The sequence below is a fragment of the Strongylocentrotus purpuratus genome, unplaced genomic scaffold, assembly GCF_000002235.5.
Source record: "Strongylocentrotus purpuratus isolate Spur 01 unplaced genomic scaffold, Spur_5.0 spur5_scaffold_8, whole genome shotgun sequence".
NCBI lineage: Eukaryota > Metazoa > Echinodermata > Echinoidea > Camarodonta > Strongylocentrotidae > Strongylocentrotus > Strongylocentrotus purpuratus.
Genome location: NW_022145614.1, coordinates 29,938,910 through 29,953,855, shown reverse-complemented (window position 1 = coordinate 29,953,855; position 14,946 = coordinate 29,938,910). Strand labels below are relative to the sequence as shown.

General features: G+C 36.7%; 1 protein-coding gene across 1 annotated transcript in view; it reads left to right on the top strand.

The window, feature by feature from the left end:
• Window positions 1-3: 3 nt before the first annotated feature.
• The window catches only part of LOC585381 (ATP-dependent RNA helicase DDX1), a 47,595-nt gene continuing 32,652 nt past the window's right edge, over window positions 4-14,946 (top strand). The window contains exons 1-12 of the mRNA XM_030975560.1: window positions 4-96; window positions 2,697-2,748; window positions 5,904-5,967; window positions 6,521-6,550; window positions 7,174-7,267; window positions 8,251-8,298; window positions 9,921-10,007; window positions 10,585-10,668; window positions 11,404-11,480; window positions 13,030-13,102; window positions 13,775-13,851; window positions 14,718-14,771. Of these exons, the coding sequence (XP_030831420.1) occupies window positions 81-96; window positions 2,697-2,748; window positions 5,904-5,967; window positions 6,521-6,550; window positions 7,174-7,267; window positions 8,251-8,298; window positions 9,921-10,007; window positions 10,585-10,668; window positions 11,404-11,480; window positions 13,030-13,102; window positions 13,775-13,851; window positions 14,718-14,771 (756 nt within the window). The 5' untranslated portion in view covers window positions 4-80. The remainder of the gene's footprint in view (window positions 97-2,696; window positions 2,749-5,903; window positions 5,968-6,520; window positions 6,551-7,173; window positions 7,268-8,250; window positions 8,299-9,920; window positions 10,008-10,584; window positions 10,669-11,403; window positions 11,481-13,029; window positions 13,103-13,774; window positions 13,852-14,717; window positions 14,772-14,946) is intronic.

Here is a 14,946-nt window from a genome sequence, read left to right as displayed (position 1 = left end):
CATCTACAGCCGAATATCAGTACAGTGAAATACATGCTGTAGCTTCATTTTACACGTCCACAAGTTAAGAGGATCTTAAAATGACTGCATTTGCGGGTATGATTATCTTTTGTTACTTCTATAGCCTCATATTGTATATTTTATGTAGTAATTAAATCATTGCAATACATGGGTTGTCTTAAAGAGCCTATTATGCATGAGAATGAGACAAGCGCGTAGCCAGGATTTCATTTTAGGGGGGGCGGTAATGAGCACGCGAAGCGTGCGAATCACTTAAAGAGCGCGCAAAGCGCGCTCCCTAGGGGGGTGGGTGCAGGGAGGGGGGGAGTTTCCCCCCCCCCCCCATGCAAAGCGCGGAAGCTTTGAAAGAAGACGATTCGTTGTACCTTTCTCGACTCATAATCCTTGTCTGAATTCAGTCCCTCCCCTCTCTCGCGCGAAGCTTTGACGTTTCATTAAATTATTAGAGAAAGAAGACGATTCGTTGTACCTCTCTCGACTCTTAATCCTTATCTGTATTCAGTCCCTCCCCTCTCTCACGCGAAGCTTTGACGTTTCATTAAATTATTAGAGAAAGAAGACGATTCGTTGTACCTTTCTCGACTCTTAATCCTTGTCTGAATTCTGTTCCCCCCCCTCTCTGAAGCTTTGACGTTTCATTAAATTATTAGAGAAAGAAGACGATTCGTTGTACCTCTCTCGACTCTTAATCCTTATCTGTATTCAGTCCCTCCCCTCTCTCACGCGAAGCTTTGACGTTTCATTAAATTATTAGAGAAAGAAGACGATTCGTTGTACCTTTCTCGACTCTTAATCCTTGTCTGAATTCTGTTCCCCCCCCCCCTCTCTGAAGCTTTGACGTTTCATTAAATTATTAGAGAAAGAAGACGATTCGTTGTACCTCTCTCGACTCTTAATCCTTATCTGTATTCAGTCCCTCCCCTCTCTCACGCAAAGCTTTGACGTTTCATTAAATTATTAGAGAAAGAAGACGATTCGTTGTACCTTTCTCGACTCTTAATCCTTGTCTGAATTCTTTCCCCCCCCCCCCTCTCGCCCGAGGCTTTGACGTTTCATTAAATTATTAGAGAAAGAAGACGATTTGTTGTACCTTTCCCGACTCATATTTCTTAATTTGAACTCAGTTTCCCCCTTCCCGCGCGAAGCGCGGAAGCTTTGACGATTCATTGTACCGTTCTCGACTCCTTTTCCCTTTTTCTTCCTACGTCCTCTTTCTTTTTTTCCTTCTCTTTCTCTCTTTTTTTTTTTTTTTTGGCCGGCGTTTTGGGGGGGGGGCGACCGCCCCCACCGCCCCCCCCTGGCTACGCGCCTGGAATGAGAGATGAGAAATGGAGAAGAGTACGAGTGGAGTGGTAGAAGGCATCCATCCCACTCTGGGTCGGGCCCGGGTCCCCGCGCCCCTCGCGCAGGCAGCTAGCACTGCACCTCTCCCGTTGGTCGATTTATCGAGTTGCACCTGCCTTGGGGGGGGGGGGGGGGATAAGATAAATGGCCGAAATAATAATAATACAGGACTTTCCTGACCTAAGCTTTTGTCTGTAGACTATCATGAAATACAGAACTACCCATTTATTGTGTATGCTTACTTATGAATATGAACTTAATTATGGTTTTCTATTTCAGGATGCAAAGCAATTTTTATGACACGGGTGAAAAAGTTCTGAACACTAGACAATCACTTGTTAATAAATTTGCTGTGTTTTTTTTTTTTTGTTTTTTGCATGGTTCTTTCCCTAATTAGTTGTCGCCACATTTATAAAAAATAAATAAAGTGAAGACAGCCAAATTACAAGGGTTCTGCCTTTAGCAAGATTCATAAATTTAGAAAAAATATAAAAATGTTAAAATAAAGTCAAACCTTGCCAAGTTATAGATTTAAACAATTATACCTAATATACCTTGGAAGTAGGCATTTAAAGTTAAAAACTTATTTGCCTCTCGTTGACATTCAGATGAAGAATCCATATTTTGGCACATGTTTAGTGGCGCTATACAGCAATTGACGAACATGGACAAGCAAAGGACTCCTCTGGGTCAAATTGATCTTTTCTTGTTGACCAAAACTTCAACAAATTGGATTTAAATCTGTTTAGTGACTTGCTCTCCACAACTACAGAGGAGAGGTTGTTCCATTCATTGATACTTCTCTGTGAAAATGATCCATGTCTAAGCTTCGAGTAGACTTTCTTCTTAACGATCTTGTATCGATGGCCACGGGTTATATTATCAATTCATGAGAAATACAATTCAGATTTTGGAGTAGGCCTAGCTAGGGGTCTACTTTACACAATGACATTTAGTTAATAGTCACATTTTAAAATTGATATCAATGACTTTGAATTGATTCACCAATTGGAACCTATTGTCATGGAACCTAGCTATATAGTCAGTCTGCTGAATGAAAATGAAATTTGTTTTGCCCTTTGTTAAAAGAAACATCTCTTTGTGAAAGCAGGGAATAATTTTCCTCAAATTTTTTGATTAGCAATTTCAGCCGATGGATAAATATTTCAAATGAAATTCTGTACATTTCTATGGAAGAAAACTGCTACACAAAAGATATTTTGTATAGCAGTCATGCAAAAATGCATAGCAAATTGCGATGCGATACCAGGAAAATTATTCCCTGGAAAGCATTGTCTTTTTAAGTCTTGTTTGTCTCTTTTTTCTTTCAGAGTTTGGCTGTCTCCCTGAGATCACACAGGCTGTGGATGAAATGGATTGGCTGTAAGTATCTGCAAGGGAGAGGGTGGGAATTGGGGGGGGGGGTATTTATGGTGATACATAGTGATACAGAATGATCCTGGGTTTCATATTATAGGACATTGGTAGTGTTTATTGGAAAGGGTCGGGAAAGACATTTCAGATTTCATTAAGAATTACAGTGCAGAAAGAAGAAAAAACTGAAAAAAAATACAAGGGAGTTGGGGAGCAAAGAGCTTAGTAGCATATAAGCAGGCCTTAAATTTCGTCATTTTTAGGGCAAGGCCAGTTTGGCCTCGAGTACCTCATATTTTTAAGGGCACCAAGGCCAAAATATTTTTACAAAAAGGGCATCGAGGCCAAAATATTTTACAAAAAGGGCATCGAGTATGAGGCCAAAAAAATTGATTCTATTTTTGTTAGATGTCATGTGTATTTTATGAAACTTGTGCAGGATCAATTTCCCATGACTTTTAGCACCAGCTTCTTCACAGAATGTATAGAGGTCTACGGTACATACAAACAAGCAGGCGCGTAGCCACGGGGGGGGGGGGGGGGGGGGGGGGGGGGGGGGGGGGGGGGGGCACGGGGGGCGCATGCCCCCCCCCCCTAAAATTTCCAGGATCGGTTGAAATTTTGTAGACCCCTTTTTTTGACCTCGATCGATTACATGTATGTGCCCCCCCAAACACCAAACTCTGGCTACGCGCCTGCAAACAAGGCGGCGGCCCGCAAGCCTTAGATTTAGCAGCCAGGAGCAAGGGGCAATTTTTTTTTTAAGTTGCCCTTTGCCACGGGAATTTACCAGAGCAAGGGGCAATTTTCCAAAAACAGATAGGCCGCTTATCTAATCATAAGTTCAAAGAGAGTCTACAAATGTTAATTTCATAATGTGAATAGATCGAACGATCAATTTAATAACTTTTTAATCTTAACAATATGAACAGGAAAGATTGATTAAGAACATCAAACTTGCACATTAAACAGTATTTTAAAGTAACTAAAAATATTGATGAGCAAATGAATAAATAAATTGTCAATTTCACAAACATCGAAAGTCAGAAGGACTTAATTGGCAAGTTTACCGGGCCGGGTATTCCAAATCAAAATCGCACCTCACACACAAACCTTCCGCCACTCTCTCGGTAGTAGGAGCAAATTTGAAGAAATTATCTTTTTAACTGTTGTATAGAAAGGTCTACAAAAGGTACTAATTAGGCCTAACTAATGAAATAAGATGTAAAAATGTCCTTATAGACATTCGACAGCTGAAAGTGACACGCTCAGCTCAGTTGCGTAACGTGCATTCACGAAACCAAAATCGTTCCTCGCACACACACTCTCGCCACTTTTGGTGGGAAGCTGTCGGGCTGGAAGTTTGCCAGCGAAACCGATGCACCCTCGGAATTTTACCGGGACTCGAAACGTTCGTCTTGGGAAGCTGGCGGGGTAGCTTTTTGAAGCGAGGTCGGCTGGTGGCAAAATGAGAGTAACTACGATCGAGAACATCGTAGGTGTTCTTAACTTATTAATAAGATAATTCTAAATTCTATTTGAGATAAAATAATAAACTAGGCCTACAAACAAACCTCGACAGATCTCTAATGACTATTTGAATGCTTGTTTATTTCTCCATTTGACGATTTGTTTTCTTGATCCTGGCCTTCGATTTGTACGTACGTGCGTGCGTCAACAGCATGCACCATATCATGCGATCGCATAATATGAACGTACGTACGTACGTGCGCTAGCGCATTGCCTATATAATAACAAAGGGCGCATTTTCACGGCATTTGCGCCTTCTTAAAGCACTAAATACGAAGCTAGAAAAGAGCTCGTGGGCGGCAAACTGTTCGTGATTCGTGTATTTTTACTGTTCTAATAATTTATGGGCGCATTTTCACGGAAAACACTTGCGCCTTGCCGTCTAGTTTTAGATGATTATGGGCGCAATTGGTGGTTTTATGTGCGCAAATTTAAAATAAAAAGGGCACGTCCAGTTGGAAAAAAAGGCACGTCGGCCAGTTTGAAAAAAAGGGCACGGCCTTTTTGGCCGTGAATATATCTTTTTTTGGGAGGGCACCGCGGCCAGTCATAGGGGCATCGACGGCCTGGCCGTCGATGGCCGTCGATTAATTTAAGGCCTGTATAAGACCATAAAAGAAGGTCTTTGGTATGAAAAAGCAATGAAGAATACATACAACAACAAAATGAGGACTGCACATATTAGTGTCTGTCACTGAGATTGGCCATTGAACTAAAGCAGCCTACACACTGGTGAAATTCCTGCAATGGAGGTCTTTAGCTCTTGCTCTAGCGAATAAGAATGTATATTTCATATTTGCATCCAGTAACCAAGTCGAGAGTATGTTCCTTGATGTCTAGGTAATACTCCAGAAGTAAGATCAGAGACCAGTGTGATTATTGAAATGGGAAAGGATTGGTGGTTTGAAGAAATGAAATGTCAATGTATGGGGAAGTCAGATGTATTTTTCCCATTTGTTACAGAGTTCATTTATGAGTCCAAATGAGTTAAATTAAAACAATTGCAAGAATCACAAAAGGAGAGGCATCTTGACTGAGCGTGACAATACACCATGCAGTCCTGAGAGTACAGTTGATATGTAGAGCTCAATCCTCATTTTGTGTCTTCAACATTGAACAAGAATATCTCACAGATGTACATGCTATATAACGTTTGAATGGCTACTTGCTCTATTTTTGCAATTTTTTCAGACCTTCTAAGAACTTAAGTCTAAATGAATGTGCCCATACAAGCACGAAAGTCCCAAACTTTATCTTATTTGATGTTGGTATTACTTTCCTTTTAATTTGATATGCATTTTATCCTATTTTAATAATGGTTTATATGACAATTTTGAACTCTGAAAAGAGTGGCCACTTTCTTCTTTTTTTGCGGAGTGTATAATACAAAGTCATTTTTCCAACATTATTGCATGGAAAATGAAATGACTAAGTAACTTGCAGTTCTTTGATGAGACCGAATTATATTCAGTAAAATATTTGTTAAAAATAAATTATAGTCATATTCTTCTTCCAGTATGCTTGATGAGGTATGGAGCATGAAATGACTGAATTGCTTTTATTTGCCCTTCAGCATTAAGTGAATATGATTGATCACCTTCGTTTTGATTTTCATCTCAACATTTTTATCCCAGGTTGCCGACTGATGTCCAAGCTGAAGCCATTCCTCTCATCCTGGGTGGCGGTGATGTTCTTATGGTATGAAATCTTTTACAGTGAAACCTGTGTATAAAGACCACTCAAGGGAGACAAGAAAAGTGATCTTTATAGACAGGTGGTCTTTATGTACAGGTTCCTTTAGTACGTGTTTCAATGAGAAACCATTTTAAAGGGAAACAAAAAGATGTGGTCTTTCCATACAGGTGGTCGCTAAAGAAGGTTTGACTGTACTTGGTACTTGGTCTTCCAATTGTATACCCTGGACAGGTCTCATTAACTGGGTTGGGATGGGGAGACATGTCTCTCTTTTTTTTTGCCTCTCTAAAAAAATTCTGATTAGCAAAAAAAATGTTTAAAAAATAAAAGAGAGACAGAAAGAAAGAAATGAAGAAAGAAAGAAAGAAAACAAATGAAAGAAAGCAAGAAAGGAAAGAAAAGAAGAGAAAATAGGATGGGGGCACACAAGTATTCCAGTCATATTTTTAGTATAGCAGATTCTGTTTCAGGGTCTGAAATAAGATTTTCTCTTTCCATTGAGAAGATTGGTGATTCGTTATTAACAAGAAATTTTATTTTCCCATTCATTTCATAGGCTGCTGAAACTGGAAGTGGAAAGACTGGTGTAAGTTGACTTATGGAACAAATGTTTACAGTGAATGATTCTGTGATGCTGTTGATCTTGTTTGCTATCTGCTATGTAAATTTAGTGTTATAATTTGCGGACATTAATGCAGGGCTTTACACTAACAGGTGCCCTAGACTAATGGGCACCCAAAATCTAGGTCGGGAACTCCAAATTTCACATTTCTACATAGGGCTCATACATACAGACTTTCTAAAGCTAAATCCGTGCCCTCTTCCAAACAAGTTAGTGTGGAGCCATAATTTATGTATTCTCCACAGGTTCAAATGGTTCGCTTCAAATTATTTCAATGGTAACATTTTGGAGGTGATGCTTGTGTTTTAAATCAAAACCATCAGAAAATTCTATAACCCTACATACATCTTTAGCACTTCTTTAGTGATGTGACGTTAGCTATTTCCTTTTGTTCCCCTCAGAGATGTTGGGTTAGAGCGTGGTTATATTGCTTTAGGGTTATCTGTATTGTTGGTGTCAGAGTGGGAGTTTTGATTTAAAAGCTGCTAGTGTCAACAATTGATCATGGAGTCAGTGCCTTCGTGGATCATTCAAGCATGGATCATCCAATCATATTAATATTTCTGTTTCCACTCTCTTGTTATCAGGCGTTTTGCCTACCAGTCATCCAGATTGTCCATGAGACTCTACGAGACAAGGCTGAAGGAAAGACACAAGAATCTGCTGCTTCTGTCAGAACCGGTAAGTAACTTATAATAATAATAATCTTTTAGTCCACTCCATATTTTATTGAACCGAAATGAATATTCTTTTTGTCCAATTGATTGTGAGCCTGGCAGCCACTGAGCAGCGCCAGATCGATGTTGCTCTATCCCTTATTGTTGAACGCCAAACAAGGTAGCAGCAACTCCCATCTTTTAACGTCTTTTGGTATGATGCGGCCGGGGATCGAACCCACGACCTCCCGGTTGTGAGGCGGACGCTCTACTGACTGAGCCAACGCTCAATGAATTTGACATTTGTTTAGATCAAAATTGAAAACCATCTGATGGAAAAGGCATATTCAACCTAGTTCTTAAATTGTTACCTTACCTTGTTATCTTATGTTTCATAATTTCACTTTTGTTCTCTTGTCATTTCTCTGTTTAATTTCACTTAAATCAATATTGTAAAGCGCTTTGAAATAAATCTTTTATGAACAGCGCTATATAGGTAGAAGCTATTATTATTATTATGATTATTTGTATAAAGCTGTGCGGGATGTCCACCCAATGTTCCTCTCCAATAGTTGAAAAATTAAAGTAATAAGTATTGATATAATTGTATAGAAAACTTTACTCAGTTCATATTGATTCACACTGATGTAAATAAGTTAACATGTTCAATTCAATTCAAATCATTTTATTCTTGAAAGTCAAATAAAACATCAGATTGTACATTCGTAAATAATTGCTTTGAACAAGAAAAGGAGGACAACAAAACGTATACTCTTCTTTCTGCACAATCGATTGCTCAAGGGCACACACTGATGAAGTCACAATGCTGATCCCATCAAACTGATATGCATATTGATAATTAAACAGTATCTATAATAACCACACAACAATTGTGATGACAATTTTCTGGAAGGAGTTATAGTTTTGTTTCAAATGATTGTAAAACTTACTAATTTTTATGAGTTGGCTTGACAATGTTTTTCGGTTTGTTTTGCTTTGTATTTGTAGATTCTAGCTCTTGGAAGATGAATGTTTACGACAGAGGAGAAGCAATGGGTAAGAATTTTTGAATACATCTTCCATCATAAACTCATGATATTTTAAGATTGTTGTCAAATGCTTAAGCATTTTATCATTAAGTGAAATGTAAGACTTGTGCGCCTGCTAGTTTTGACCTTGACAATGAAAATTTTGTTATTTCTTTGTCAGTTTTACTTCCTGTCTGTCATTTATTTGTCATTTGTATCGGAATGATCTATATTTTATGATACATTTCTATGATTAGTCTATTTGGAAGTAGGTTTCCCCAAAACCAATGATGTAAAAACAAATACATGACAAATCCAAACAATCAAGCAAACAGTGCCCATGTTACTCTACAGGCCAAACATATTTTATACACTACTCATTCTAGACTTTTATATCAAAGATGACACTGTCTTTCATGAGATAGAATCAAGGGTTGAATCTGTCCACGAGAACAAGTGTCACTCATATCAACGCACAGTTCTATCAGCCTTTTCTCACCAAGTGGCAGTGAGTTGTTAAAGGTTTCCATTTTTGTGAAAGCTGTCTTCATTATTACAGAGATATACAGATATGATATGAGAATGGTCCCATCTCGTGAAGAATTGCAGTTAGTCCAAATTGGTTGCAAGTTGTTAAATCAATCAAAAACTTACAATCTTCTGTACAGAGTTTGTTGTGATCCTGGTCTAGAATTAACTTCAGGTCAATGCAAATAAATCGCCACTTTTTATGGGTAGAGCCCAATCGTGTATCATTTTTTATGATAACGTTGTACACCTGCTCTCACCATTGGTCTCTCAATGATGATCTTTAGATGATATTTTTCCTTCAATGATTTTAATTCTGTAGATTTGTGACCACAGTTTGTACGTTCCTTGAGAAACCAATGCCAGGAATGGTTAGAGGAACTAGTGGCATGAACGCCATAGTTCAGGTCCATCTTAAGTCGTCATAATCTTTGTGAAACACTCCCCTGGAATGATATTTTAGAAATTTAAGATAATATTGTTAACAAACTGCTTAAAAATACCCTAAGGGTGGCATTAACCAAACACTTTGGTCTATTATTAAAGGTAATACAAAGTTTTGGGAAATTTTTAAAATTGGCTGGAAAGTGATTCTTTACAATTTTGATATTTTTGGATGACCCTGTGGATGTATTATAAGCACTAGAAAATTTAGTCCCTAAAACATTTCTGCTTTCGAGAAAAATTGAATATAAAAATTTACCGGTACTCCCGGTAAATTTTGATAAATTTCAAATAGCGCTTACGGCCATACAATGGTAGCTGCAACCATGAACATCTCAGAATATGTAGATGTGATATATAATTTCCAAACAGGAATAGCTAGTCGGTCGATTTTAGTCAAGAAACATTGTTTTATAGCTTAATTAATATCTTGACATTGAAAGGGAGTTATACAGCATAAAGCGTTAATTATTTATAATTTCATAACTTTAGACTCGATTTCAATCGCGACAACGATCACTGAATATTGTAGGATCTCATATGCTTCCATTATGTTCATTTGAACCAAATTCATGACCCCATACCAAAACTTTGTGTTACCTTTAACAAACTGCTTAAAAATACCCTAAGGGTGGCATTAACCAAACACTTTGGTCTATTATTAATTGATTATTACAGCTATAGATAAAGAGGGTGTTGTGTGTCAGAGCAGAGAGCAGCAATCCTGGCATGGTACCAGAGCTAATAAGGGTGTCAGCGGTAAAGGTAAGAAACTTTAAGAAACTCTATCTCTGCTTCAAACATACTCTTCCTCTATTTCACCTTTTTGAAATTTACTCTTTGTATTCATGTATGATATATCCTTATTTCTTCACGCCCATTGTATTATGAGCGAAAATATCAACAAAGATTATAATAATCAGAATAAGATATGAGAATTAATCGTAAGGTGCCACATCCCCCCCCCCAAAAAAAAAAAAGAGATCACTTAAAAGCATCTGCATTATAAACAAAGGAACAAAGATAAGATAGAACATACATAAAAGTCTGAACGATTAATTGTATGCCGAATTAAACAGATACGTTTTAAGATTATTTTTAAACTCTTCAACTGATGTCCTATTACGAATCTTGAGGGAGAGCATTCCACAGCGAAAGGCCCTGCATTTCCAATGATGGGGCTACGGATTTGCTGTGTGCAGACTTGTACACTCATTAATGGTATTTCCACCAAGTTGTCAGCCAATTATGACCCACTGCACATGGAAATTGACTACCATCTCCTTTTAACTTAAATTAAACATAATGATATTTGTTTTCTTTCCTCTCTTCCTCTCTCTAGGCATGTACTACTATGAGGCTGAAGTGACCGATGAAGGACTGTGCAGAGTGGGTTGGGCTACTGACAAAGCTGACTTAAATCTAGGTAAATACAAAATCATTTGGTTGTTGGTTGGTTTGTTTGTTTTACCTGACTGTCTTTTTTTTAAAAGCATGCGTGTGCTAGTAAGTAAGCAGCCAGGGGACTGAAGGCTTTACATCCTCTCGGAGGGACTTGGTAATGAGGATGCCTTACCAACAATACAAGACTTGTAATTACTTGAATTCCTGGCAAATGGACATCGCATTCAATGTTGATTAGTCTGAATGCATCTACATTGTATCTTGTGTGTATAGAATTACATAGAAAACATACATAACCATTGCGCATTTTGAGTTATATATTTCTGAATGATCGAGTCATTTAGATGCACAAGATTTTCCTTTTTTACCCTTCCCCCCAGGTTTTTTTTTTTTAATTTTTTTTTTATAATCATTTTACCTTATTTTGTACTCTTAATGAATTTATACTGTTATTCTGTCATGATTATATTTTGTTTTGTATATTTTATTAGAATTGAATAAAATTGAATTGAATTGAATTGAATTTGTATTTGAACAATTCACTATGTTTAAACAAAAAAAGTACAATAGTAAGTACAATTTATGCAATATTTGTCAGTTTATGATATCATATTTCTTTGGGACTCGTTCAATACATCCAGATCTTCACGTTCACAATTTAGGTCTACGATATATATTTTGTACTGTGAGAAGTGGTAAGGAACTAAATTCCTTAATATCTCTTAATATCACCTCTTTTTTTTTTTTGTTACCTCAGGAACCGACAAGCAAGGTTTTGGGTTTGGTGGAACAGGCAAGAAGTCATTTGGACGTCAGTTTGACACATATGGAGAGGTAAGGCTGTGCATTAACCCTTACTGTACTGGGGGGGGGGGGGGGCCTGGGAGGCCCCCCCCCTCGACATTTCTGGTGATTGCGCCGCAACCGCTCGGAATTTTGAATTGTCGTTTCATGACTTTTTTCCCTCAAGTCTTACGCACATTTTGATACCATTTTTGTCGAAATCGGATATACCTGTAAGGTGTTACATAACAATTAGTATGCGCATGTCATCAAAAAAGTGCTATAATTGCATATAATTATACATGTACAAGCAGAAATGTGAAGACATGAATTGATATCAAATTGCTTTTATATGTTCCTCAAAGTTACTTGATGTATTTCAGAACAAAAAAATACATTAGAAATAAAACAATAGATATAATAAGAAATAAAAAACAATAAAATACATAAGAAAATAAATAGTTGAAAATCGCATCAAATTTGCATAAATTATCATTATTAATTACTTCAAATAACTTTTTTGTGATAGAAAAGATGTTTCATATGAATAATGAGTAACAACATTCAAAAAGTGGAGTCTGACAATTTTTGTAAGGATTCTAGTTCCCTATATATATTTCCGGATTTGATATTCATGAATGCGTATTCATAATTTATGCAAATTAACATATTGATTTTCAAATATCATAAAAATAATGAAACCTCGTGAATTTGAGATGAAGGAAACATTTATTCAATACATTTTCAAGATTCTTCACAAGTCTACGGACAAATATGTAAAGTTTTCTGTAAAATGCATAAAATTAGCATTTTGCATAATTAATTAGGTTATAACGACAAAAATTTGCATATTAGCAAAAAACTAATTATACCATCTTGTTCCTTACGTAAATATCTACAAACATGCAAATTTTCGCGTTCATCGGACATTCGACGGCTGAGATCATAGGGGGGGGCCTCCCAGGCCCCCCCCCCCCCCAGTCAGAGAGTGCTCGAAATAGCCCAGTACAGTAAGGGTTAAATACTTGAGTAATGTAGGCTTACCTCATGAATGATATATATTATTGAGTAAATGTGATTAGATGTATCTTTAAACAAAGCTGACGGCTGATATTGTCTGATAAACGTGTTCATGCCCCGTTTTTGATTTTGTAATGACTTTGCTATTAAAGATAAACTTTAGTACTGGCAATGCGATTGCATTGTGAAAGAAAAGGTGTGGAAAGGATAAGAAACAGTTGATCATGTAGCATGTAAGTATTGGTGTGCACTGCAAGGTTCTGGAGTCATCAAAATCATAATAAATTTGACCGAGTCTTGGTAAAGTAACAAGCACTCACATAGAAAGCTATATATGGGACAACACACATGGTGTCGGGGCTAGTACTACCTTGATTTCCTTGTCTTTCTATGCTCATTACTCAGCCAGTATACATTTTCTTCCAAAATTATTTGGCACATGTCATTTATTTGTAATCTTGAACATTCAGTGTAAGTTTCGTTTGATTCTGTGAGAATTTTTTTATATTTTTTTTTACCAGTACTGGAGTTTATCTAAGAGCTTTATTTCATGTCTGTGAACTGTTTATTTCATATTTAGCCATTTGGTATGGGAGATTCCATCGGATGCTATTTGGATCTCGACGGTGGTGAAATATACTTCTCTAAGAACGGTGAGCATTCTAATTCATTCTCTTTTTTATTGTTGATATAGATAAAAATTTAAATGAAGTAGTGCTGTAGTCAACGTTTAACCATCCGGTATCCGACCGTCCATGGAACTATCCATTTTCAATTTGACGGTTTTGTTTTCCTGTTTTTTAAAAAAATAATTTTTATATTTTTGTTTTGTTTTAATCGTTTAACCGAAAACCGTCCGGTTTTGACTAGTGGTCAAACGGAATTGGAAATATCTGTGATGTTACAACACTAGAATGAAGTGTGGATCAATGTACAATGTATTTGTAAACTATAATCATTGCCAAATTCTCTATTGTGTGGTCTGTATAGAGAGATGATGTGACATACTTGAGAGAAATAGAGAAAGGTAAGCAAAGGGTTCAAAGGAGAAAGTAAGAAAAGACTATTTCTAATGACAACAGCAGAGATCTATAATAAAAATTTATTTTGATAGACAGAACTTTCATTGCTTGTTAGTCTTAATACATGTCATGTAGGTGTCAGTGGTAAAGTTGAGTTTGGCTAAATATTGAAGCCTTTCATACCTTGAAATAAATCATCAGCATAATTTTTCCCATGTTAACGTTTTGTTGGTTTGTTTATTTACTTTTTTTTCCTGTTTGTTTGTGTATTTACTTCTTTTTCTGTTCTTGATTATTTATCAGGCAAGGACCTTGGATTGGCATTCTCTATCCCTGGTCATCTTCTGAAGTTGGCTTATTACCCCACAGTGGTCCTCAAGGTAAACTTTGAAACGCCATAATGCGAAGGAAATAATAATAATATGGATATTTATATAGCGCCAGGCTCTGACACGCATGGCACTTTACACATATCACCCTGGTTATAGCTTAGCTGCCAATGTAACTGGCGTTCAAGCATATCAGGTACCCATTTACACCTGGGTGGAGAGTGGCAAATGTAGATTAACGTAAAGGAAAAGAAAATTATTAAATAGTACTATTAAAGAAGAGAGGTTACTGCAAATAAAGACATGTCCTTGAGAGAGAGAGAAAAAAACAGTACCTGTGCATGATGTCGGTTAAGCACTGATATCGCCGTTATTCTATCCTAAAAGTAACTTTTTCATGCATTCTATAATTTTATCATTTGAACAGCCACGTTCTTATGATATGATGTCTTGATTTAGTAGATATGTGTATGAAGACATCAGCAACAATTTCCATATTGTTCTTGAATATTCAAGGATGTTTTTTAGACTACTAAAGAAGGTTATGTACTTGTCGATGGAGGGCTTTTGAAATGGGTTTTAATGCTTTAGAAGTGATCAGTGCATCGATTCATCTTGTGGATGAGGGCTAATACTTATTTTGCTACATGTATATGACTTCAAAGTTGCTCTAAAAACCCATCTCTTTCTAAACATTGCTATTTAATCATGTCAATGTAGCATAATATTTTTTGTTGTTTTAGTTTACTTTATTTGAGTTAAGAAAGTGATATGTTTGTGATTGTAATATATACAGCCCCATGAGCGTAAGAGTCTGGCGGATACCGGCACTATATAAATATCCATATTATTGTTTGTTTTTGTTTTTTTAAATGATAGCATGCTCTCATGTATAATTGTTTTGATTGTATTAACAGAATGCTGAGATGAAATTCAACTTTGGTCTGACCCCTTTCAAGAATACCCCAGAAGTAAGTTCTTGATTCTCATTTTAATATTGACAAGTTTATTTGTTTCATCAAACTTTATGTGTACTTGTTCTGACTTAGATTTCTGAAGTACCAAATGGAAAAGGATAGTGTAATTATATAGAACAATTTTTGCATAGTTGCAGAAAAGATAGCATTTTCTAAATATATTCATTGA